General features: G+C 37.7%; 1 protein-coding gene across 6 annotated transcripts in view; it reads right to left on the reverse strand.

Annotated features, from left to right (window-relative positions):
• The window catches only part of dtna (dystrobrevin alpha), a 27,427-nt gene extending 921 nt beyond the window's left edge, over nucleotides 1-26,506 (reverse strand). Inside the window, exons 1-22 of one of the 6 annotated variants that reach the window (XM_015383179.1) lie at nucleotides 26,300-26,505; nucleotides 16,001-16,068; nucleotides 13,712-13,792; nucleotides 13,423-13,636; nucleotides 13,156-13,241; nucleotides 12,580-12,734; nucleotides 11,908-12,013; nucleotides 11,343-11,509; nucleotides 11,050-11,174; nucleotides 9,849-9,857; nucleotides 9,473-9,556; nucleotides 9,191-9,259; nucleotides 7,538-7,633; nucleotides 5,725-5,806; nucleotides 5,321-5,415; nucleotides 3,252-3,365; nucleotides 2,633-2,729; nucleotides 874-1,033; nucleotides 706-795; nucleotides 536-635; nucleotides 247-364; nucleotides 120-158 (exon numbers count right to left, since the gene is read on the reverse strand). In XM_015383179.1, the coding sequence (XP_015238665.1) occupies nucleotides 141-158; nucleotides 247-364; nucleotides 536-635; nucleotides 706-795; nucleotides 874-1,033; nucleotides 2,633-2,729; nucleotides 3,252-3,365; nucleotides 5,321-5,415; nucleotides 5,725-5,806; nucleotides 7,538-7,633; nucleotides 9,191-9,259; nucleotides 9,473-9,556; nucleotides 9,849-9,857; nucleotides 11,050-11,174; nucleotides 11,343-11,509; nucleotides 11,908-12,013; nucleotides 12,580-12,734; nucleotides 13,156-13,241; nucleotides 13,423-13,636; nucleotides 13,712-13,792; nucleotides 16,001-16,067 (2,133 nt within the window). In that variant the 5' untranslated portion in view covers nucleotide 16,068; nucleotides 26,300-26,505 and the 3' untranslated portion in view covers nucleotides 120-140. Of the gene's footprint in view, nucleotides 1-119; nucleotides 159-246; nucleotides 365-535; nucleotides 636-705; nucleotides 796-873; nucleotides 1,034-2,632; nucleotides 2,730-3,251; nucleotides 3,366-5,320; nucleotides 5,416-5,724; nucleotides 5,807-7,537; nucleotides 7,634-9,190; nucleotides 9,260-9,472; nucleotides 9,557-9,848; nucleotides 9,858-11,049; nucleotides 11,175-11,342; nucleotides 11,510-11,907; nucleotides 12,014-12,579; nucleotides 12,735-13,155; nucleotides 13,242-13,422; nucleotides 13,637-13,711; nucleotides 13,793-16,000; nucleotides 16,069-26,299 lie in introns of all 6 variants that reach the window. The other 5 variants (XM_015383180.1, XM_015383181.1, XM_015383182.1 and 2 more) reach the window with 5 other exon arrangements.
• Nucleotides 26,507-26,856: the final 350 nt, after the last annotated feature.

Here is a 26,856-nt window from a genome sequence, read left to right on the forward strand (position 1 = left end):
TTTTTTTTAATGTTAGCAGAATAATAGAAATTTAAAAATCCCATATTACAAGAAGAACAAAAGGAACAAAAAGTACGCTTTAGAATTTCACCCCGATTAAGTCTTTCGACATAACTTACCAGTCACCTGGAGTGCCAAAGTCACTGCTCCATTGTCATCTGGACAACAGGAAAACATACAGCAGGTTAAAGCAGAAAAAAACTGTTCAGACGATCAAAAGCAACATTATCTAAAGGTGGAACTCACCAAGCAGGTTTTGTCTGTCTCTGGTCTGTGCTTCACAAGCTCTTCCAACTTCAGCTCATCTTCTAGCTGCTGCTCCAGACTGTTTTCAAAACTTTCTTCTTCTCGTGCTCTAACAGGCCTGAGATACGTAAAAACAAATCACATAGAATAAAAAAGAAGACTCATCTTCGGCATATTTGATACCAAACGTTTGTGTATATTCTCATGTGTTAATGCTTTTTTAAACCACCGATTGACACATTGGCCAATAGTTAGATTCTTCTAATCAGTAAAGCTATGTAGTGGATACCTTGGTTTATATGTGAAGTAAAAGTCTGACGAAGTCGTAGCCATCAGGTCACAGCGTCCAAAGTCAGAATCCAAGAGGCTCTCTGTCTCACTGCCACCCTCTGTAGAAATAAAAAATAGAATCAGAAAAAGCCATTGTTTCAAAATCAATGCTTTCTTATTTATCTTTACCTGAATTTAGCTCCTTAACAAGGGATGACATTGTGTTGGTTATGGAGTCAGCAGCAATGAGAAGATCGTTTCTCAGATTTCTCCTCGGACCTTTCAAAAAAAGTCAAGGGGTTTCAATGTGATTTCTCTGGGTTTTCACAAAGAAAAAGGCAGATGGTGCAGTGTTACCCTGAGCGAAGGCCTCCTGAACGTCCCCTCCCACGCCCATAAGCGAGTCCTGAGGTGTGTGAGTCGGGGTGGTGCCGGCGGAGTCCGAGTGAATTGGCGTGGGGATCGTCCGGCTGATGGTGTGGCTGGGAGAGGAGCGTGGAGAGCCAGGACCCTGAGTCTGCAGAGCAACATTTACTAAAATGAATACATATAGAATTGCATAAGTCTAATTGCTCTTGTGGCATCTTAAGTCAAGCTTTCTGAAAAGCAAGAACCAAGACAAATGTAACCCAATTAAAATATATGAAGCAGTAGAGCTGCATATAAAGGTGCATAGTCAGTTTTTTGACAATTTCTTGGCAAGTAAATCAATCTGGTTGTATACAATTTTTTTCTGAAAGATTACCACATCCTGCTGGTGTAATATTTGCCACCTCTGTCAAGGAGGGTACGTTTTTAGGAGAGTTTGTGTTTGTTTGTCTCTCTTTGTACAGAAAAATTTGAAAAGTTTTGAAAGGATTATAATGTTGTTTTTATCAGAGCTGTCCATCATACCAATGAAGGATCCATTACACTTTTGGTTATGATCCAGATAATAATCTGGATACAGGAATTTTTTTAAATATTCTCTTACATTGTGAAATAGGGATATGTGGCGGAACAAGCAGTTCCCCACTAAACCAGAGGGTGGCAGCAGTGACTATTGACAGACTCAGCATATTTAACTGAAGACAACACAAGAAAAAGGAATGTTGCTTTTTTAGCCCATGACAGAGCTACTTTACTGAATATAAAACAAAACCATTTGAAATGTTGAGGCCAACATGTATTAATCACGCACATACATCCAGGCTCATTTCTACACTTACACTTTGTTTTCATTTCTCTTTAAGCTAAAATAAATAAAAAAAAAAAACAAACTAAACTACTCTTAGTATTTTTTTTTATAAAGACAGTATGCCTTCAAAAGCCTGCCTGATGTTTTTTTTGTTTTTTTTTCTCAAAGCCGTGGTAAGCATGCGGCTTCCTGGAGCAAGTTTAATGAATTAACATTGATCCGTTAAGACTTTTTCCCCCCTCTCTCCGTTAAGGCTAATTAGATTGATATCCTCTCTCTTAAGCCAGCATAGGAAGTGGTTTATGTGGGGTTTGAAGAGCTCCAGCACTGTTGTGGCTAGAAAACAAGCTACAGATTTGTTATACCAAAGGTTTGTTATTCACAACTGATTTCTGACATCAAAAAAAATCTTATGCCTTGATAGTAGAGCTGCACATAATATATTATGAATTTATAATTTTCCTGAGTTACAACATAATTTCTAAAGAAAAACATAAATAATTTTTTTAATCTTCTGTAGCTAATAAAAAAAGTTTGTTTGGATTTTATTTGTTGAAGTTTAATGCTGTCTCATGGGATTTTTCGTAATATTACAAAAAGCGTCAGGTTCTAGAAGTAGAGCAAGTATACAAATGTGTAATAAAATATAAAATAATCACTTGTGAAATTTTTCACCAACTGCCTTAAAAAATAAGAACACAACCCAAAAGCTGCTAAAAAGGGTTTCACAGGATCATCATCTAGATTCCCCCTGCAATAAAACATTTTTCATAAAATTGGCCAGGCTATCTGTACTTATCTAGCCGAGTAGGCCTACTTGATTTAACAACAAACCTTGAATATGTACTCCTCCAGTGAACATGAAGTCATCTAACCTGCTTTCTGTTTTTGGCTACACTGTAGTGCTCTCAAATAGATGACAGGCAACATCTGTAGTACCTTGAGAAGCATCATTAGTTGCTCCAGCTGCACCATGAGCTCCCTGCGACTCTCCTGCAGAGATGACATTCTTTGTTCGAGCTCATCTTTGCGTTGCCTAACAGAAGACACAAGTTATGACAAAAATAAGATGTTCTTTCCATAGGAATAAAAAAAACATTTACAGAAGGAAACACATCTTAAAGGTATAGTGGAGGATGTTCTTTTTCTGGGTGGATCATTAAAATAACTGGTCCTCCTAATTGTCAGTCATTCTGGTATTATGTTTACATAAGGCTGTCCTACGTACTCATCCCCATTTTTACTAACCTTTGGTGAGACTGACATAGTCGAAAAATTGCAAATCTTCTTTTGGAAAGTAAGCTTGTATGAGCGATGCAAACAAAAACTTATAAACAGAGAGTCCATGAGGAGAAATGGGCATGTGCTTGCTCTCGCAAACCTTTTACAGGCGTTTCCTCTCAGGAGCTGGGACAAGGTTGTGCATGTGCATTTTTTTTTTTTAAAGGGAGAACGGGTCTTTTAAAAAAAATCATGAAAATCCTCCACTATACCTTTAATTCATCTTTTACATGATTGCTTCATCAGCCTCACCTGCATTGGCTTGATTAAAAGTTACCTGAGAAGTCGTAGCTCGGCTAGCAGGGTGGGGTTCTGCTGACCCCTGTCAGGTGGCGGCTGGGAAGCTTCCTCGTGCTGAAGACGCAGCCTCTGGATTTCCTGCAGGATTTCCCTTCAGCAAACATATCACAGTTTACTTTCTGTTCTGATGGAGCACACAATTTAAAAGGCTTAAATGATAACTAAATAAGTGTTGTTTCTTTATTGTCACTAGGGGGCAGCATAAACAAGCTGTAACGATAAAACATTTGAGGTGGTGTGTCCAAAAGTTGAACAAACCCATTGAACTATATTCACTGATTACGTTCTTTCAAACTAGATGCAGGACAGGATGGTAAAAACATTTTTTTTTTAATATTATAAAAAAGAAATTATGTCGGTAAATATTTTAAACACTGACCAAAACAGCAAAGGTTTTAGAAGATTTACCTGTAACCCTATTTAACATTGTGACAAAGAATTTGCTTGGAATCCTGCCTTCCAGACAAGGACCTCCCTATTGGCCAAGTATTAGTGTACTAAAAATACCGCAGCTGAAAATGTTTTATTATTTATACCTGACCTTTTGTACATGGTCTTTATTTAAAACTGTGCTCAGCTCATAGGTTAAAATCTATTGGCAAAATGAAACACTGCTAAAAACCTACTGATTATTATCAGTACAAGTATTACAGAAAAAATATTATAAAACATATTAATGTTCAAAGCAGAAAAGTAGCAATCTTAAAAAACAAAAGGCCTTTGAAGCGATCAGTTTCTTTGAAACAGGAAAAATATGATGTAGATCTGCTGCTTCTATTATAACAATGGAAACAAACTTCTTTAATTTTTTGAAAGAGAGACCCTTTTATCAGAAATGAGTGTGTGACAATTGACAATAAGAGAAAAAAAGGTTGACTGAGCACTTTTGCTATGAAGATTCCAAATGCAGAGAGCAAGGGTGAGCTTCATGGCGGTAAAGATGAATTTATCTTCACCAAACAACATCATCATTGGCACAGTTCATGCCTTGGCTAGGGTATATCTATCAATCCGGGGTTAGAGCAAAGAAGTAATACAAACTTTTTTGTGAGCATAACGTTTATCACATAAAAACTAGGGGTGTAAATCACACCCATCATGGCGCTACGATTCAGTATCAATTTCCTGACCCAACGATTCGACTATTTTCGATACTCAAGAATACATAATCTTCTTTTTCCTCCGCCACATCTGTCTTGCCTACCTCTTCTTTCACCTCCGCTATCTCTGCTGTGTCTGTCTTGCCTACTGTTTATGCGAATGTGTGCAAGCGGAAAGAGGGTAGTGGCAAAAGGAAGCGAGATAGGAGGGCAAAATAGGTTTAGCGCCACCGCAGCACAGGAGTCAGAATTATGTCCATGAGGAAAGGGATAAAAATTGACAAGAAGAAAAAAAAAACAAATGAATCAATACTCTTGTGGAAGTGTCGATGCATCGGATCGTCGGCTATTGGAATGATGCATCAATAAAAAACTGTTATTATTTACAACCCTGATAAAAACATGCATCATTAAATACCAGTTTTTAATTTTTTGTTTTTTTCCCTGCTGACATGGTTGTATGGTGTAAGTGTTGATGCATCTCTGTTCACATTAGTGAACAAGCATTAGCAAATACCATTAAATATAGTATATCCATTTTAATACAAAAATTCTTTGTTCTGGATCACATTTTTTTAAAAGCACACATTTAACAGTGTGTTAAATTACAGACAGATCCTAGGTGTGCTTGTATTTAAACTCCCTTTGTCAGAACTATTTTTTGACCTCCTTCTCTTTATAAGAGATTGCTGCTGTAAACCAAAATTCAATCAAGAGCCTTTAGGATCCCTTCTAGATCAGACATTTATACACTGATGCCATATTCAATATTATGAATGTCTTCTTGCTCTTTTATTTTTACATGTCTGTGTTTTGGCCATGGAAAGTAACATAAATGTCATGAACTGTGCATATATATATATTTAAAAAAAGCATTCAAAAAGATGATGTGTGTTTTTTGCAATGAAATGATTTTTTTTTTTTTACAGAGACAATAATTTCTAACCTGTTTTTGTTCTCCAACTCTGCAATGAGTTGCCTTTGCTGTTTGTTGACATCCAGAGAGTAAGGGAGGTCTGTGGGGACCCTCTGCTGTTGAGCCTGGTGGTTAAAGCATGCAAGAGACACCACATGAGGCAGCTTTTACTCAGGTGATGTCATCCTTTGGCTTATATCATATTTCATACCAGGCTGTAAAGCTGTTAAGTCACCAGTAATACCAATACTACTCATATCTACCTAAAAACAATTACACTCATGCCAGTAAAGAAGACAGAAAACTCTCTAAAATGGACTAACACTATATGATAATGCCTTTCTGTTTTTAAGGAAATTTTTTTGCACCACGCAGCAAGGAAAGATGCTCTACTATGTGTGTGCAATAAAAATCCTATATGCTGTATATCTCACCGCAGCATCAGCAGCCAGCCTAGCAGCATAGCGAGCAATGAGACTGTGCTCCTCGTCTTGATGGTTACTACTTTCCAGCAAACTGCCCAAGAGGAAAATAGAGAGTCACAACAAGACACAATTAATACTGCAGTGCTCTGTGTAGAAAAAAAAAAGACATGCATAATAGGAAAAAAAAGGGTTTGCGTTTGTTTAAAGAGTCTGATTAGTTTAAGGAAGCTTCAGACAGTCCACAAAATGATTGGAATGCACACAACCGTATGAAGTATCTTTAATAAGTGCAGATGAGCACATCTATTGGTCTGTTAGAAATTCCCCATAGAGCAGAAAACGTAGGTTAATATTCACACACACACACACACACACACACACACACACACACACACACACACACACACACACACATACAGACTCAGAATTGCATAACTGCAAAAACAGATACAATTATTCTTTTTTTTTATTTTTTTACATAACCACAAAATGCATTTCATTGGAATGTATGTGATTAGGTTGTTCATAAGTCCCAGCTGAAAGGTAGAAAACCATCCACGATTTTCAGCGCTTAATAAAAGTGTAGCATGTGTTTATATTCGTGCAGAAGCACCTTTCATTTTACTTGGAGATACTAGTCTTTTGGAACAAGTCTCTACTAGCTTTGCACATCCAGAGTTTGTTCTCTTAGACCTCAGTCTGGTTAGATAGCAAGTGTGTCTAAACAACATTTTTTTCAGGTCCTGCAACAACTTCATTGATTTAGGTGTGGACTTTAATGGTATAGTGGAGGATGTTATTTTTCAGGTGGATCATCAAAATAAGTGGTCCTCCATTGTCAATCATTCTAGTGATATGTTTACGTAAGGCCGTCCTACGTGTTCGTCCCAATTTTCACTTACTGTTGGTGAGTAACTCACCAACAGTAAGTGAAAATTGCAAATCTTCTTTAGGATAGTAAGCTTGTATGAGCGATGCAAACAGAAACTTATAAAGAAAGCGTGCATACATGCTCTCGCACGAATTTAAAAGGTGTTCCCTCTCTGGAAGTGGATTTTAAAAAATTTGTGAAAGTCTTCCACTATACCTTTATCTAGGCTATTCTAATATGACCAAGGTGAGATATCGTCACCAGTCTTCTGTTACGTTTAATGGATTCCCCCCTCTGCATACATCTAAACACATCAGCACCTCTGATCAGCTGCCCTGCACCTGCTGAAAAAAAAATCTTATGACCCTGTAACCCCCATGTCCCACCAGCTGTGATGTTAAAAAATATGATCTATTTTTACTCCACAATTTCAAAGACAGATGCTATTTCTGTTACGTCCCAGTTCTGCACTACTTTGTATTGATTTGGCTCAATGTGAAAATGTTGACATATATAAATTCACTGTAAAGGCAACACTTTAACTGAATTATTCATTTGTAACGACTGAATAAAAACAGTATACATATGATTGCTTTTTATTAGCTGCCTAAGGGAAAACATATCTTTCTTATCAAACTCATCAAAATGATTTACTCTGTCAGGCTGATAGTTTTATCTGTCTTTTGTGGACACTTGAAAGTATATAAGCTTAATGTGCCCATTTCTCTTTTATAGACTTCATTCAGGAACAACTTTAAAACCAGCAGACAGTTGGTGAAAATGAGAATCATTAGTAGTCATGTTGTGGCTGACTGTAAAGAAATGATAGAAACTTCAAACTGACTGAGTTCATGCGTCATGAGGTCTGTAACACACCAGGAAGCTCTTCGGGTTAAAAGCATAAGCCATGAGGTGGGGGTTAAGCAGGATGCCACTTTATCCCAGACTAACCATGATTTGGGGCTGTTTTGGAGCAGATTCACATAGAGGCCAATAAGAACATGCTCGTCAGCAAGTCTATCGGCAACGTCGAGGTTGTAGTTCAATCTGGAACAGCGCAGGGTTTCACAAAACATAAAACATTATGTTACACAGGTGACAACAAGAGGGTGAGTCAGAGGGGGAGGGGAGGGGGGAAACTAAGGGAGGAAAATGCACAACAAAAGAGAAGAGGAGGAGGGTGGCTGAAAAACAACTATTCATGGGTGACTAGAGAGAAACAAGGCCACATTATATGGGGGAGAACCACTAGAGGCTGGGAGCACAATTGAAGACAGCAGAGAAACTGACTCTAAAAGCTGAAAAGCTATCATACATATTTTCAGCTATGCACATCTATAAATCACATTAAACATGCAGACTTTTTTGATTGAGTTACAATATTTACTGCAGCTTTATCAAAAACATTTTCAACCACTAAAGAAACCAAGTCCGCAACCATTAGGTGCTAGAAGAAAGTTAGTCTCTTTAGAAAGTTGTGACTACATCAAAAGCTAACCTTTCATGCATATCAGACTCTCTCTCCTCTAACCACCCTGCAAATCCCTTTGCTGGACTTTTTTAGATTTACCAAAACAGCATCTCTACCAACGCATGTAAAAGGCATCCAGAATTATTGATTATTTTATTTTACTGCTATATATTTCATATTCAAGAAAAGCTTTTACAGTGAACACACTATGATGAAGACGTCATCATGATATTAGACTGAGCTGACCACATCCAGCCAGTGAAACTCCTAAAAAGTAAAGGACATGAAGTTTTTTTGAGGTTCAAGGACTCCCAAGTGCTGCAAAAAATGTGTACTTTACTCATTTATTTGCTGACAGCAGAAAAATTCCTCAAAAACAGCTGCTTTGGGTCAAATCCGTGATATTTGAGTCAATTTGACTCTTTTTAGACTTTTTAGAGAGGGACTAAATGTAATGTGGTTATGAGAACAGATTTTCCTGCGTACCTCCTGAGCCACTGAAAGCACTCTCTTTAACTTAAAAATAAACCATAAATAGCAGAATATATTCATTGTAATGACTCAGTTGCATGTTTTGTGAGTTTTAGGTAATTCTAACTAAATATTTAAAGCTGGGGAAACCCGTCACTCAGTGGCAATAGTTGATGATACTTTGTGGGATTGATTCCAGCTTCCTATTAGTCCCTTCTATAACCAAACTGGCAGAAAGAACGGAAGTCTACATTTGGATTAATACACATTATCCAATAATAAGATACAATATCCTTCCAAATTAAAAAAAATAATAATAATATTGATTTCAAACCATATATATAATGAAGTGCACATATTTGCACTAATTTTACAGTGAAACGTGAACAACCTCCTTTATTTTAACACCCACTATCATTGGTCTGAGTTGTGCACAGTGTAATCCATTGTTTCTCCTCATCCCACCTGTTGCTGCACACTCCTGGCCAGCTGGCTAAAATGTTTCTCTCTTGAGAACAATCATCTAAACCTTCCTACTTTCAATTTGTATTACTTTACTGAAAAAGACACTTTAGATGTTGTCTTTGTTTATGCTCTACATTAGTTTGCGCATGCATCTGCAGCAGTTAGGCTTTTCTCATCTGCACGCTCGTGTGACTTACCCTTTCCCTTTTAACAGCTGTGGAGCAGCACCAAACAGGAACTTTTTTTGCCAAGGATCGTTATTGTGGCTGTAAGGCAAGCCATTTATATTCAACTTTATGGTGAACAACAAATGGTAGCACACTAGAGATTGCACACACAAACACACACACACACAAGTTGGCAAATAAAGGAGTGAACACAAAAGATTGTGTGGGTCACAGGGCCTGAAGGGAACAGGGCACACTGAAAAGATCTGCCGTAGAATCCAGGACAACCATTGTTATCCAGGCTATACTCACTTTTTGGTGGAGTAAGGGTTCCCTGACGTAGGCATGGAGTGGGACAGTGAGTAGTCGTTGGTTATATTCACTGGTCTTGGTGGCCTGCATGAAAAACCAATACTATTTCTAATCCGGTCTCAAGAAGACAAACAGTAAACTGGTGTTTTGTTCTTTAAAGATTCATTTTACAGTCTTGTGGATTTCTTTTTAAGCGCATTATTCTGATTTCTATTCCTATAGACTTTCTGCATATATAGCAACATGAAAACAGACATGATAAGTCATGCATGAGGGGTATTGAATGGCACAAGTTCACACAGTGAATGTCAGTAAAAGACCAGAAAATATATGAGTGTGAGACAAAAAAGTAAAAATGTAATCAACACAAACTCACCACGTGTCTCTATTTTGAGGAAAGTATAGAGGAAAGAGAAGAACACTTTATTACAATCTGGCAAGGACTGCAAAACAAGATTTAAGTTCTTGCAGTGGTTCAGCACATATCAAGTTTTCTTCTGGTTTAGTTTTTATAAGGCAAGCAAAAAGACTTTTAAACACTAATATCTATACATTTGAAACTATACAATAAATTTAAAAACGTAGGACACCCTGTGCCCGCCTGTGTGTTTTTCTAACATATTTGGCTGCATGGTTATTTAATATTTATTCAAAAATTGATATCCATGTATTCATGTTCATAATTAATGATGAGGAAAATATCTTTCAAATTCTTCTATAAAATACAAAAGGAAATATTTCTGCATGTAACAAACCAGCATATCCTGATATTGATTCATTCTTAACTCACTGCATGTATTAAAGCTTAGAAAATCATGAATTTGTATTTTTTATAACAGGCTCCCCACTTTAAATAGATTTAAATAGCTATGAGAAAGAATCTGGAAGATTGTTAGTCTGATAAGTGATTAAAATGCAAATAATTAATTTCAAATCAATCAATTCCATGTAAGGAAAACAGAGGAACTGCATCAGAAAAACATAGAAAACAACTTCCAACACCCCCAGTCTCACTGTCAAAGCAAGTTCTGCCTAAATGTAGACAGCAAAATGCAAAAAGAAGTATCCTTATATACTAGAACAGACTTATTTTAAGAAAGGTTGTGATTGTACAATTAAAAAAGCTGCTTTTATCTTTCTCAGGTGTTTTAAGAGTTTAGTGATAATAAAAAGAGAGTGGAAATTGCTGTTTTAACAAATGAATAAACAGATGCTTTAATTACATTTTTTAATGCATATGAAAATAAAATGAACAGTGTTAAATGCTTGTTCCTTTTTGTATTTTTTTTAATGTTTTTTAGTTGCATAGGCTTTTGGCCAAGAAATATTAAAAGGGTGTAAACGTGTCCTTTACTGTCAGTGTTTAGTGGTTTATTTTCTCATATCACTAACAAAATAAACCAATCTAATAAAAACATGAAAGCTTTGTAAAAAAATTGATTAAACTCCTACTTTAAAGCAGTTAAGGATCATAATCAGTTGAAGTATAAATAGTAAACATTTTAAAACTGAGGATTAAAGACTAAGAAACTTCACTTCAAGGTACAAAAAAATAAATAAAGAGGGGATGGACTTACACAACGTGAGCGAGGTTGAGAGGTTTCTCTGGTATGTCAGGAAACATGGGGTGAAGGGGCTCTCTGCTGGATGCACAGCTCAATGACTTACTGAGGACATGGGATAACTTCTTAGCTGGGGATTTCTAAAGAAAAACCAGGAGAAAAAAAAAACATGACAGCAGTAGGGTGATACTGTCACCTGCATCCTTGTAAAGAGGTGAAGCAGAACAAAAATAGCCACCTTGAATGGTTCAATGCAGACACACCTTCCTTAGCTAGCTCCCTCCCCTCCTCCCGTTTTCTTTCCTTACCCATGACGTGTACTCCTTCATTTGGTGCTGGTTGCTATGGGAACCACTGGCATGCCCCCTCCAGAAGCAGTCCTGACAGAGCTGGTAATTATGACATTGCTGGCAGCGGTAGCGGAAGCCCATCATACTCTCAGTATGGCAGTAGGAGCACTCGACCGGGTGAAACACTGCAGGGAGGAGGAGTCAGACAAACACACACATACGCATGAACACACAAGCATGTGTGACAATAATTTAGATATTTAGACGCTGCAGAGAAAATAGAATTTTTCTTTTTCTTTGGAAGAGACATGTGATGACATGGAGCATGCTTTGTTGACTCTGCATAGTATAAACAATTACAAACAGCCCTGTGTCTATATGTGTTGACAGTGTTTCTTCTACTAACATGGATGATACTGGGAATGATGAAATAAAAACAAACATTTGTACTTATAAAGTGCATGTAATGTCCATGCGGTGCTCGCTTCACTGTGTGTTTGCTTGACTAATTACGTCACTATGATACAAAGCTTAACTTTAACGCCTTTGAGCTTCCCCGCTAAGTTTCCGTAATGTTTCTTACCGTTCTCAACATTAGCGAGCCGATGCATGAGAGGCAACCACACCAAACACTGAGGGGGCGGGTCTGACATCAGCGTATCAAGGAATGTGTTGAGGGAGACCTTTTTCTGTTGACATTCAGCGGAAGGGAGTGAAAAAGATTATCTAGAGAGTCATTGCAGAAGTACTCACAGGCCTTGAACCTCTCCACATTTGCAACACTACAACTCCACATTTCCCTTCAGCTGTATTTTAAGTGAAATACAAACACAGCGCATGATTAAAAGGTAAAAAAAACAACAAAAAAATGGTTTTCATTTTCCTATTTTCCAATGAAAACTCTGTCACAGTTGCGTTCATTTATATTCAGCCCCTTTTACTCTGATGTCACTATATAAAACGGGTGAATCCCACTGTATTGAAAGAAAGCAATCAAGATGCTAACGGTCATGACGATGCTGAGAAAATTAGCATATGATGAATAATTGGTTTAGGGGACTTTTTTGAAGGGAGGGAAATGAAAACGATCGACAAAAGAAAGGAAATAAAGAAAATACCTTGCTAGGTACAGTGCAAACTATCACATGGAACTATGTGCTTTGGTCTTAAAAGACCATTTCTGTAAAAATGATGCTGTAATTTGTTTGGATATAATATGAAAACCCACAAAAATAAGTGATGAATAAAGACTCACCTGCTGAGTGAAACATGCCCGTGCAGCTTGCTCGGTGTAGCCAAAAGAAGGTCCCTCAAACACCGCCATGGGTAATTTCAGAACCTCTCGCAGAAACTGGTCAAACTGCGAGTGCACCATTATTCCAGCAGAATCTGATATCTGGGAAAATATATCTGGAAACAATGAGGGGTAAACAGACTATGAATTAATTCAACTAATTGTCAGTTCCCACTGCAGTTGGCTAATTACAGAATCATACAGCACAATTATCCCACTTGGGTCTGTAAACAAATCAAAGTGAAGCAATTACAATGATATGCCCGCCCTCTTCATTTTCTCTTACAAGCTGCAACTCCCACAGATTTTTTGCATTATGCAATAAACCCTAACTTATGTCAAAGTGAGTAATGACTTTTTGTTGAGCATGAGAAGGAAAGAACTGGTAAAACTACGCACTAAACAGACAGATATGCATAAAGCATCTTCTTGCATTGAAGGTTCTATGAGAGCATAGAAATTCATTATGGGACATTTTCACAGGAATAATGGGTGAGTATAGTGTGTTCACAAATACAAGCACAGTGACTTTCTTACATCTTAATTTGTCCATAATTTTCCCTCCACATATCGAGCCAAGGGCCATCTTTGCAGCAAAAACAGATATTTTGCCATGACCTTCCCTAGAACAAAGATACAAAAATAAAACACACTCCTTTCGTCATACATTGAAACATTACAGGAGACAAGTTGGGGAACAGTAGATGTCAAGATTTTGTGTAAAATTAATTTGCTGAGATCAAAAACCTTGGGTGTGAAATTATACTCCAGGACTGGCCAACTGTCAGGTGACACATTACTCACTGGTCATAGGCTGCCAGCAGGAAGTTGAGCAGCAAGCTGGCGGACTGCTCCACTATGATCTGGTGAGTAGTTGGCATGCGCTTGTTAAGTTGGTAGAAGAGGGTGGACAGTACCACTTCAAGACGAGCCACAGCGAGCTCAGCGTTGAGGTCCATGGTGTTCAAACCATTCTCTCGGAAAGCCTCAATGACGTTCCAAATATCAACCAAATGTACTGGAAATGGAAGCAAAATGTAAGAACTTTACCCAACGGCACCGTGGAGTTCGACATCCTGTGTGTCAGACTTACGGTTGCATTTCTTCTGCACAAAGCGGAGTTTGCAAGCTGTTCTGTATGTTGACAAGCGTATAGAGTCCAAATCCTGTGCCCCTGAAAACGAGAACATCAGGAAGTAGCAATGAGGTAATGAACAGATAAAAAGATATGGGTCTCAAAGGGTTTATACAGTGTCAGCAGATCAGATGATCAGACCTTAACCATGCCTCTGTTTGACAAAGTAACTCAATTCACAATTTTTATAGAAGCATAAGATGAAGATCAAAACTGACATTTAAAGCTCACTTAAGGGAGTACAGAAAGCTGCACAATGTGCTTCTTTTTGAGGATGCAGACAAATCTGCTTTATTTCAAATTAGGGATGCACTTATAGAAAAACATTGTATTCCTATAAATGCAATATTGCAATAGATGCAGTCAAACTGGTTTTCTTAAGTCCAGCAGATGCAAGCCATTCTTCATTTATTTTGCTACCGTTTATAAGTTTCCTCTCCTTGGGAACAAACTACATTGGCCAAGGGGTGCAAACGCCCTGCAAATACGGCTTTAGTGGGTCATCTTAGTGCTGGTCAATATGACCCCAGATCAATATCACGATAAATTGGGCAGTTTTACTTCAATAACGATAAATGCACTATCAATGCTCCGGCTCCTCTATCAGAAATAAAGGCATGTACAAGAAATGCAACTGATCTATTTATAACTTATTTATTGAATAAATCACATTACATATTACTTTCAATCAAATATTAAAGTATTGTACCCATTCAGATTTAAACATTCAACAATGTCTCATTGAACAGCTGTAAAATGTTACCTCTCCTGCAAACATTTTTGCGCAAAGGTAATGTAGCCTTTTGCCAATCATTGAACTCAACTGCATGGTTATGTTGCAGGTGGTGGAAGAGGCTAAATGTATAACGCTGGGTATTTCCAACAGTTTTCAGACAAACTTTGCGTTTTGTGTTCTTTTGCACAACATCTATGGCATAATTTTGGTGCCACCAAACTGAGCATGCAGTGAGAACAATGTACATTGTTCAAAATCTCGTACAGCCTCACTCAAAACCAGTCTGCCGCATGCTCAACTCTGACTACGCGCTCTCGACTTCTTCTCTGCGTGCTCAGCCTCATCTCTGCTCTCACTGGGCTCCAAAGGATTAACTGATGTAATTTCGTTTACAGTTGTGTTAGACGCTTCCTCACTGGACCATTGTTTTTATTTACGCTTCTGATTGGATCGGTGGAGTCATTTGATTACACACCTGTTGCTGTGTCTTAATGGGGAAAGAAATACCAGCCAGCAGCGAACACAGGGACAATGGCAGGATTATGTTTATTTCTATTACCAACATGGGAAAATTGTTGCAGGTTATCGTAATGGACGATGGTAATAGTAAAAATCCGGTTTATCGCCTAGGCCTAAGTCATGTCTCACGTGAGATGTTAATTTTGTTCCCCTATTGATCTGGAGAACTTCTGTTCTCCAGCACTAGCTGGCAGCTTTTCTTAACTTTTAGTATATTTTGCTACTTGCAGCATTCTTATTTAGCATGTTTTGTGTAAGTAACATTTGTATATTTGCAGCTCATTTATGTTTGTAGAGCGTTTGCACTTTGCTGTTGCCTATTTTCTGTGACTAAAGCATTTATTTTTTGGCAGCGTTTTACCTTTTTTTTTTGTGTGAAAGTTGAATTTTTGTTTCACCTATTTGTGATTACATTTTCTGCACATTCATGCATTTGCATTTCTTAACCATTGTAACAAGAGATTCCCCCTTTATATAAAGTGTGCAATTAGAAGGAAGGTCAAACTCTGATTTGTACACATTTAGGTTTTAGTGTAGGCCTATATCAGCATATATGTCTATTTTTCTTTATTTTAAGCTTAAGTATAATGAGTTGATAAAAAGATTGTAAAGGTTTATATGCAGTTTAGGAAGTAGAAGAAGGGGTAAACCCTTGTTTTTACAAATCTAAAGATGAAGAGTGAAATGTCCTGATTAGGATGTATTTGAGCTCTTAATTTAACCCACTACACTAAAATGATAGGCAAATATAAGATGCAATTAGGTACAAGAAAAAGGTGAAGGATAAGGATTGTATTATTATACACTCTAAACCTGTCCCCACTGTGGTTTCTATCAGCTGAATCAATCAGGTTGACATCAACATATACTTTTGGTCTTCATGATATTTGCTTTATTTGAAAAATATAAAGAAAAAAATTCTGCAGTTTTTACGGTTAAAGCATGAAACACTCCACCATCCATCACATTGAACTGTGTCCCTGAGCACTTACTCATCTCGACATACAGCTGCCTTCTGTCTGCCATGTTGTCACCTCTCCACCTGCAATCTTCAATCATTCTGTTAAAAGACAGAGAAAGTCATTACATTTTCAGCTTTGCAATATTTAATCAAACAGGCCAACCAAACAACATTTAGAGGCTTCAAAAGCCTTTTGTACATCTTCTGGAAATGATTAAGTATACAAGAACATATCATTAGTTAGAAAAACAGATGGATCAAATACTTGAAAGCACAGTTTACGTTGTTAAGGCATATCATTATGACCACTGGCAGATGAAATGAACAACTTTTATTATTTTTCACCTTGGAACCTCCAGGATATTCTAGGAAAGGCAAGGTATGCTTATTTATATACCGTATTTCTGTAGAACGACAATTCAAAGTGCTGTACAGGAGAAGAAAAAGAAGAGTACATTGCAGTGGTATATAGGCAACACAAATAATTAAAGAGAAAAAAAATATAGATTATAAAATTGTTGAATAGAATAGAATAGAACAGAATAGAACAGAATAGAATAAAAATTGTGGTGTTGCAGCAGCAAAAGTTTACAGCAGAAGTGGTCACAAAGTATGGACCTTAGAAAAGTGTATAAAAATAACAGATAAGAAAATAAACAACCATTTTTTTTTTACAATATAAATACTCTTTATCAGGAGAATAAAAAATCAATAAACAGCTGTGGACATATTTAAAGTAATGGATATGTGAAAATAGCAGCAACACCAGAGATGTGCAAAAAATGACAGCAGCATGTTATTTAACTGACTAAGCCAGAAATTGTGCAAAAATCAGCTTGAATGTAACAACTTATTGAGGTTGTTGGGAACAGTGATGGTTGAAAAGTCTTCCAGCTGCTGGGAGGAAGGATCTGTGATAACGCTCCTTGGTGCATTTAGGGAGCAGCAATCTGTCAGTGAAGGAGTTTTCCAGTTCAGCAACAGCTTCATGCATGGGGTGGTAAACATGATCTAACAGAGATTTTATTTTAGTCGGGGTCCCTTCATTTTTTATCAGAGTGCTTGATAAAAAAAACAAAAAACAATTGATTTAAAGCAAGTTACAATTTCAGTGCTTTGGTTCTGGGTATGCAGAGTGGATTTGAGTCAGAAGACTTGAGAAGTATGGGCAGTTAATACACTGAATGTATTTTGGAGCTATGCCATTCAGTGAGTTACAAACTTACAAAAGTATTTCAAAGTCTATTCATTGAGTTGGGGGCAGCCAGTGTAACGACTATAGAACTGGGGTGATGTGCTCACCTTCCTTAATTTTAGGGAGAAGCCAGGCAGCATCGTTCTGGATCAGAGCTAGCTGATCTAGCTGATCAACTTTTTCAGCAGACCTGTGAAGAGGACCTGTGAACTGTTGCAGTAAGGAATTCTGCTATAGATTAGGATATAAACTATATATATACATTTTTCTGGAGAGGTTTTTTTTTTTTAGGCGATAGAAGGCTGACTTTGTAACTGCTTCCATGTGCCTCTGAAGGTTCAGGTCTGAGTCCATTAATGCACCCAGATTTCAAACCTGATTGGTGGTTGATTAACTGAAACCGTGAGCTTATTTTCCTTATTATTACTTCAGTCTTGTTTTGAATCAGCTGAAAAAGTTTTTTAAGACATCCATGCATTGATTTCTTGAATTTACTAGTGATTGAGTGGGTAAAGTCACCTAGTGACATTGCAATATACAGCGATGTGTTGTCTCACTTGCGTAGAAATGATAACTTTCAAGCAAAAGGTAAAAAGCTAACATATTAAACAAAAAATGGCTAATGATAAGCATTTGAGGGAATTACACAAGAGTGAAACTGTGATAGTTGACTGAGTGATGGATATGCAAAATTGCTGCTTTTTATGTACAAATCCTTTCATCAACAGCATCACTCGAAATTGTCCCACCAGAACAGAGAGTACTGAAAAGATAAAAATACAGCAGGATCACGGCAGCTCCCTATTATACTAGTGCTGTACTCAAAAATTGGGGATTTCCATTTGTAATGGTTATTGGTAACAATTTGTACACTAATTAGGCAGAGGGTAGCACTGATACAGCCATTTCCTTGATGGCTACTTATGTTTACCAGGAAACACCAAAGCAATGTCTTGAAATGCAATTACCAAACCATCAAGGATCACATTGGATGGTGGTTTTAAACCCTACAAAATTAAATGTGGTTTGACTAAATAGAGCCATTTGCAGGTACCAATAGTTAGCAGTGGGAGGGAGATTGTATTCAACATGGTAACTGGATTACTGGGTTCCTTGATGGGTGATAATGAGTGGTTTGTGACTTTAAACATTTTTGTGTAACTCATTATCATTACTCACCAGTCTACCCAGTTGTTTTTGTCACTGTTTCTTTAGAATGTTGCATCTATGTACTGTATGTGTTGTGCTGCACTTGAGTGATTTTATTCATTTCAAAATTTCTTTTAACATGCAAGACGTTTTCTTCTACCATACCATCTGTTGCAACAACACCAACTCTGACTCAGCCAATGTTCAGTACAGGACAAAACCACACCCCATCCACGTTCAGTTATTTCAAGGACATTAAAATGTATATATTTTGGGTTATTTGCTGTGAATTGTATGAGGCGGTGCTTATTTTGCTTAATGTAGATATTTATTTATTTTGCATCATTCAGTAATCTGAATGATTTCAATCTTATCTGAGCATAGTCTTGTGAAGGAGTTAATAGTGCAAGTCAAGCATTTGTCATTTAACATTTATGTGCATTAAGTTATACTGGGCTTTAATTTGTTCTAACCAACTACTTCTAACCAACTACTTCACGGTTCATGATTTCATAGAACTATTATCTTTATTTGCAGCATCACACAGTTGTGATGCTAACACCAAAAAAAGTCAAGTACTTCACACCATGTTCTCCATTGTTTAGTTGTGTTTGTGTCAAATACAAATCGTCTGTTACTCTTCGGACTCTTGGTATGACAACACCACCCACGATGAGGTGTTACTCAGATGCAAAAAAATTGACCAAACCAATTTGACTTACCATGAGTACCCCCTCAGTATCAAAAGTATTGATAATTGTCCAATAATGGAGTGTACAATAACTGAAATAAAAACTATTTCAAGACTGATGTCTGTGAGAAACAGAACGGCGAGATACAGATGATCTTTTGTCCCGGCCTCCATAAATGTCTCTTGAAGGACAGGAGTTTTTTCATTATTATTATCATTATTATTATCTTTTTAATTTAATTGTATGTTTTTTATCTTATTTTATACATTTTTATCTTTGCTATTTGAGTAAGTGAATTTCCCCTTTGGGGATTAATAAAATAACTATCTATCTATCTATCTGTCCGTCCGTCCGTCAGTCCATCCATCTGGCCACCCATCCATGTAACTTAATCGTTTATGCTTTCCATCTAAAAATTAAAAAAACTACATAACTATGTTAACCGGAAGTTTGTAAGGAATCAAAATAATTACAAAATAAAATCCTATAATAAACCTGTATCTATAAATCTGAATTCCACTGAGTAACTCTTATAATCTGATTAAAAACTTAATGAATTGGGGAAAAAAAAAAAAAATTATAGTCAGACTTACTTAATTCATTTTACTTTTTTTTCAAAGTACACACCTGAGCTGCTTTGATGAGCTCCAATAGCTCAGTGTGAAAAACAGCTGATACCAGGATGCTCTCTACATCCAGTTTGTTCCTCGGCTTGGTTTGGATGTGTGTCAAAGCTGAAGGAGAACTCAAAGATATAAGAAAAAATTACGTTTGGTTGATAAAAGCTTGTTAAATTGTTCAATTGGGTCCCCACAAAGCAGATCCCAGCCCTATTTTATTACCCGAGAAATAAAAAATGCAATGTACCCTTTGCAATGCACAGTAAGGATCAGAAAGGGTACATGTGCCCCTGGTTGGGAAACACTGGCCTAGAAGACCTGGGCCTTTCCTTGCAATGTTGCTTTTCTAAAGTTAAACAGCTATAAAAGCTATAATAAGGTATGTAACCAAATGTTTTGCAACAAACCAAAACTACATGGATGCTCTAAACATTATATATTTTATCTTAATTTTCCACATGGAGTTGCAACTTAAAGGGGGCCGAGATGGCTCTACAGTTCCTTTTGCTCCAGTGCCCTACAGTAAACCGCTCTTGACCCTTAGAAGCATTTTAAGGACATCTACTATTAGAATAAGTCTCACAGCAATGGTTATCAGAAATGATTAAAAGTTAGACAGGGACAAGACTTTGAAAAGTAACGGAGCAGCAGAGAGAGTGCTCACACCATGGCTCATTGCACACTGTCCCAGGCAATCTAATACACCTAGTCATGTGGTTTGTTGCCATGGCAGTAAAGATCCCAGTTGCTCTGTACGTAAACACACACTCACATTCACACTGATAACACCTCCCACAGAATACCAAAATAAAATACATAAAAAAAAGAAAAAATATAAATGTCTTTTGTGTGATAACACTAGGCAGGCCGAAAGCTAAACTTTTTGGACAAGTAAGTCGAAGACACTTCTGCAAGACAATCAGTCTGGCTTGCTGCTTGATTTACTGTAAGAGAAACTGGTAGGCTTAAATATAATATAAGAAAGACGCAGGCATTGGTGTTCAACTTATTTTAAGGTTTCCTTCTTATAAGAAAAGGATAAGTGCAGTAGCACTTTTTATCTTTGGAAGATGACTGGCACTGAGCGTCAACAGGTGGAGGAAGACCAAACACTTGCATAATGCTGAAAGGAACCAGAAAAAAACTCTGGCTATCTCAATAAACAGCAGGAATTGTGAGAGATTTATCATTTTTATGACATATACAGACAAAAAACCTGCTGGAAAAAAAAAGTGTGATGATACAGTTATATAAACTTTACTACCAATAAATGGTAAATGGCATGTACTCATTAAATCATTAAGGCACCCACTCACAATGATGGTAGCAAGCTACATTGTAGTCACAGCTGCCCTGGGGCTCACTGACAGAAGCGGGTCTGCCGTACACTGGCGCCACAGTCTGTCTGACCACCATCAATAGGTAATACAGGTGAAGTGTGTTGCCCAAGGACACAACAACACTAAGAGCCGAAGCCGGGTATTGAACCAACAACTCCCCATGCAGGGATATCTCCTTCACCCAACCCCACTGTTGCCCCATTATAATAAACTTTGTTGACTGAAGACTGAAAGCAGGAATTAAATAAAACCCTGATTAAAGGGGTCATAGAATGATTATATAAGGTATTTGGTGCTGGTCCTCAAGGTCTCTGAATAGGGTGTGTAACATTGGTTGGGATGAAAATGGCATATTTGCTGTTCTATGAAGCCTAATTCAAGCCTGGTTTAAAGCCCTAGAATTAAACGACAGGTTTTCTTCCTTTTATGGTATGCTCATGAATATTTAGGTAAGCTGTGTGCTGATTGGTTGGTTTACAACGAGCAAAGCTGCTGAGCAAAGACGCATCATAGCAACAAGCACTCACTTACTGAAACATTGAAATTGTTCATATGGTAGGGTGACCATATGTCCTCCTTTTCCCGCACATTTTCTACTTTTCATACCTAAAAAAATGCCCGGGGGAATTTCAAAATCGTCCGGGGTTTTGGTCGACTACAGTACAGCACATAGTTGAAACACAAAGCGAACTCGGGGACTGGTCCGGGAACTCCAGCGGACAGGGGTAGGGAGCCATAGGGGGATGGAGCGACCGAACCCAACCCTGTGACGGTAGCCTTGACATAGATGGCCCCATGCTGTGGGGTTTGAACTTCTCTCAATATCCATTTCACCCACAGAACTATCGTTATTCATCTATGACAAGGTAAACTCGGTTTTGCTTTCTATGACCCCTTTAACAAGGGGTTGGTTTAAAAGTCCATACCATACGGTTGTGCAATAACACTGTTGCAGTTTTTCATTTCCTAGTAGATAGATATCTAGATATCTATATATAGATATATATATGCATTTATATATATGTTTATGTACCGGTATGTATAAGACATATGTATATATGCTTGTGTAAGAACTGTGACAAACATCAGATCATAAATAAGCATATCTTATAATACAGGGCAGAGTAGTAAATAAGGACTTTACAAGTAGAGTAATGTCAGGCCGTTGCAGAGAGCCAGCTCTCCAATATCCTATTAAGCAGTAACAGATATTCAAGTCCATCTATCACAAACAGAAAGAGTAAAAGGGAGAGAGAAAAAAATACGCACAATCTTACAGGTGAACATTAATATCCTTTTTCCCATCACATACTGAGCCCCAGCTATGTGACCTTCTGTCATTTGTTTACATTCTCGGAAATACCTAAGATTGATACAATGTATTAGAGAAGAAGATATGAAAAGGAACAGAGGATACTCTTTCTTTTTTGTCGACAGAAAGAAGATAACCGGCATAACTTTTGTGCGGCACCATGGCAGTTTTCCTTTATCTCGTCTGAGCTTGGTTATTACAAAGCAAAGTCTTCCTTGTTCCAACACCTGTCCATAAAATAAGAACAAAACCTTGACCATTTAGATGGCCCCAGCTAAAGATATCTGAAATTAGAAGCTGTAGGCAAACATACACCATGTGTTGCCACTATCTTTAAATACAAATGAGAGAACCTTGCATTCTTGAACAGCTTTTCTGGCTCTCTAGTTGCAAAACCCAATCCTCATTCCTGGCATCTGCCCAGCAAACATAACTCTTTCCCTGTGTTTCTGTCACTCTGTCACCATTTGAAAATCAGACCCTTAAAGAAACAAGTTGTCTGATGCCATTATGAATGCAGGGATGGGCATATAGGGCTGAGCAATGCCAGGGAGTGTCAGATGAGTGATCTGTGCTATTTTTCACATTTATTTTGTGAAAATGTCAGGGCAATAACAAAAACAAAGCCTTACTAGTCAGCTATTTATGTTCATATCTATTTCTGTTGCAATTTAATAAACAATTTAGACAGTACTGATGAGTTATATCCTTTTTACTGAACTGGTGGACAGAAAGGAAGGCAGTATTTCTAAAGGGCTATAATCATATTCGTATTTTGAGGGAAAAAAACTAAACATCTTAAAGCCGTAGGGAAGCCATATTCATATGTCAAATCATTCTGGCTTAAACATGTACAGAAATGTACTCTTTATCAGAAGATATTGTCCCAAAAGTTAGAAAATTTCTATTTTTAAAAGAATCCTGTCTTAAAATTTTTTTGTTTGTTATCTTATGCAGGTCAGTTAGTTATACGTCAGCTTGAACACCCAAATTCGGCCAATCATATATCAAAAGTCATCTGGCAATCAAATTTTTTCGGTCATAGTATATTAATTCATAAGTTGCAGCTAATATACACAACCGTTGAAATAAGAAATAAGAATGATTTACTTTACCATTGAGTTACGGCCCCAGTTTTCACGGGGATGGACATCTGTGTCTTCAGCAGGCGTACATCTAACAGAACTGGCAGCGTTGCGAGGCAAGGGCTGAAACATGTACGGCTGTAAGCCTTCTACAACAAACCAAGCTTCTGCCGCCCTGGCATCCTCTTCCACAACAACTTCCCGCTTTCCTCCTCTAATTAAAACATGTATGACGGAGGAGACTCATCCATGACCTCCGACACAAAACTCTCCCCCTCTTGCATGTTTCCTCTGTTCATAGTGTTCCTTGACAGTGTCGTTTCTAAGTGCCACTTGGTCCCAATGTAACTTCCCATTGGGAACCTACTAGCACCAAACTTGCTTGCAAACCTTTCGCCACAACAATCCCGCCCCCTTGACAAACAACCAATCACATTCACTTTATTCACTCGTGCAAAGTCGTGCACCACTCTGGAGAATTCGGAAATGCAACGGTTGGAACGGCCGATTCCCTTCGACTTCAGAAATATGTAGGAAATCTTAAACATAAATAAACCAAATCTGTTTTTTTTAAAGAAAATAAAAAAATTCAAAACCATCTTTTCTAAATCAAATAATGTTTTTTTGAATCATGCCTTCTGAAACAGAAGGCATCACCCTATATAGATCATGAATTAATAGAGTCATGGACTCTCCTGAAGCTTTTCATTCTTTATGGCTGTTGACGCATCACAGATTGGTGACCTATTTCAGATTTGTGGCTGTTTAGTGGCGTCAACGAAAAAGAACATAGCTAGTGTTTTAGATTTAGACTAATTCTGTGGAGGAAACATGGGTGAGCTGCTTGGAGGTGAGCAAAGGTAGAGATCGCAAGTAGTGTCTCTGTTGAAACAGCATTTTGCCTCTGGATTATTAAACACCTGAAATCTAAAAGAGTAGCTGATGGATGAGGACGGGCTAGGACAGATAGCGGGAGCAGGGAGTAAACAGCCAGACCACATGGGGCCTGTGAGATAACTGAAGCCTTTAATGTTCTTTAAGAGCAGAGAGTTTATTAATAAGATAATACTTTATTTTCTACCAATAATTAGCTACAGGAACATCTTTTTGTCCACATGAAGGACTAAACATGACACTCAAGATGCAACATGAGTGTTTTAACTTACTTTAGCACTACCTGAGTGACATTGAATGGCCTAACAACATCTATCTAAAGACAGAATTACAGAGTTTTACTGGAATTAAAAATTGTGTCCTCAGAATAAAGTGTTAATAAGGATATTTCTGCAAAGCAGTTGTATGCACAGAAGTACATCAATGACCGCCGGTGTGGGAGAAGGTGAGACTTCTACAAAGCTTGCATGATTTACATATATAAAACCATGGGAACATGCTTGCATTTTCCTCCTGTCTGGATTAGGTAAGAGTTTGATTTATCAGTGAACTCTGCCAGCTCTGAAACAAATGAAGCTGCTACTGCTGCTATGATTGGCTAAAAATATCAACATGAGATGCAGGTACCAAATCAGCTTGAAGAATTATTCTGAATGTCCCTCCCTTTTTGCTACTTTTTACAGGAGGCTTTCCAGATAGATAGTGTTGGTTAATTAGAATTGTACACAGTATCAAAGTGGCTAATGCCAGGTCACTGAATTTGAGCATAAATTACAATGTCCACTTTAACATGGCTCAAATTTAGGCATTTGAATTACAAACAGCAATTAGCTGAACTCATTGGTCTTTTTTGGGAATTACAAACAGACTGGGGTCTCCTGAAATTGTTTCTACATCCATTCATATGGAGCTAGTTTGTTAAGTCTCAAGATACAGAGATATATGTTACTCATCCTCACTGGATAACTGGCACCTAAATCATCAGATGATGCGCTGAATCTTATCCTGGAGGCTTTGCTATATTGTTTGATTGGTTATACAAATATAACATCATTCTTATGATACTTTTAGCCGCAATCTCAACTAAGGTGCGCCTACTTTTTGGTTTAATGCTTTTTTTGCAAAACGTATTATTGATTTAAAAATTGAAATCAGTACCAAAATTGTCAGAACAAAGAAAGGAGACCTTTAAAAAAAAAAAAACTCTGATATATGGCCTTTGAGCACAAACACTTACTAAAGTTACAGTCCAGTCTGTCTGACTCCTGACCCTACATGGCAGCTGTTACCACTGAGTGAGAAGAGTTATTTTTACATCATGAGACTGTAAAGCATCCAAATCCCATCCCTTGACAGGAATAAAAAAGCTTCAGTAGGGAGTTAAGATTAAATATCTCTTTTGCTTTAGTGTTAGACCAAAAGGTTGGTGACCAAAGATAGGTTTACTTGTCGGCTGGGTACCAGGCAGAGATAGAACCGAGGTAGAGGTGCCGTCTCCTCATCACTATGGTTTCAATTGTAAAAGGGCAAAAACTTTGGGACCTACATAAAATTTACGGCTGCTGGGGTTGGGATTTAGCCTCCTAGAGAGTTATTTGTTAGAATAAAAAGCAGTATGGTTAAACAAGTGTAATCCTGCCCAACTATGTGATATGATACATGTTCATTTGCATTTCAATCAGGGAAATCATTCCTGTGAAAAGACTGAGGCCTGTTTTGTATGGTTTTGTAAAAATATAGCTAATATCTATCTAATCAATGCATGTACTTGGACAAGGGGAAAGGCAACAGGCACCTCAAAGAACATGATCTACTCAAGCATCACCTGTTTCTGCAACACAGCAAGCTGTTTTGTCTTGAAACTGTTACAAAAATGACACATAATCATTACCAACCTAGAAAAGAACAATTTTATTGGTCAAACTTGAAAAAACTAATTTCCCCCACACTAACAAAGTAGGTTAAGGTTAAGCTGCTCGATCTACAGCCTGCCAGCCTTCAGCAGCAGCAGCAGCTGCAGCAGCAGCGCACTTTAAGACTTACCAGAATGTATTCCCAGGCATGTCCTGCACCCTAACTGCTGTCCACCCGTGGAATCCGTCGCGTCCTGCGATGCGATCACGGCTTCTTTGGCGAGGGGTGCTGCATCACGGCACGAAGCGGCCGCTCTCCCGCAAAGCTTGCGTTGTTGTGTGAATGTTCGTGCAGCAGCGCTCCCCGGCTGAGCTGAGCAGAACAGAACAAGGCAGCCTCTGGTAGCCTATGACGTAATGCGGGATCTCTTCACATGCGCCAGTGTGGCAGCGAAGGGGTTAAAGATGCATGCGGAGACAGAAACTGGCGACGAATGAGGAGAAACGTGCTAAATATTTATAGCCTGCGTGAACCCAAATGCGTTGTCAGGTCAAGCTTTTTGTCCTGAGCAGATTACGTCATTTTGATAAATAACCGCATATTGACTAAAACGTGTAATTTAATGTAGGTATTTATGTGGTACATATACCTATATGTATATACACACGCACACCCCTACACACACACACACACTATATATATATATATATATATATATATATATATATATATATATATATATATAT

The sequence above is a fragment of the Cyprinodon variegatus genome, unplaced genomic scaffold, assembly GCF_000732505.1.
Source record: "Cyprinodon variegatus isolate N-32 unplaced genomic scaffold, C_variegatus-1.0 Scaffold277, whole genome shotgun sequence".
NCBI lineage: Eukaryota > Metazoa > Chordata > Actinopteri > Cyprinodontiformes > Cyprinodontidae > Cyprinodon > Cyprinodon variegatus.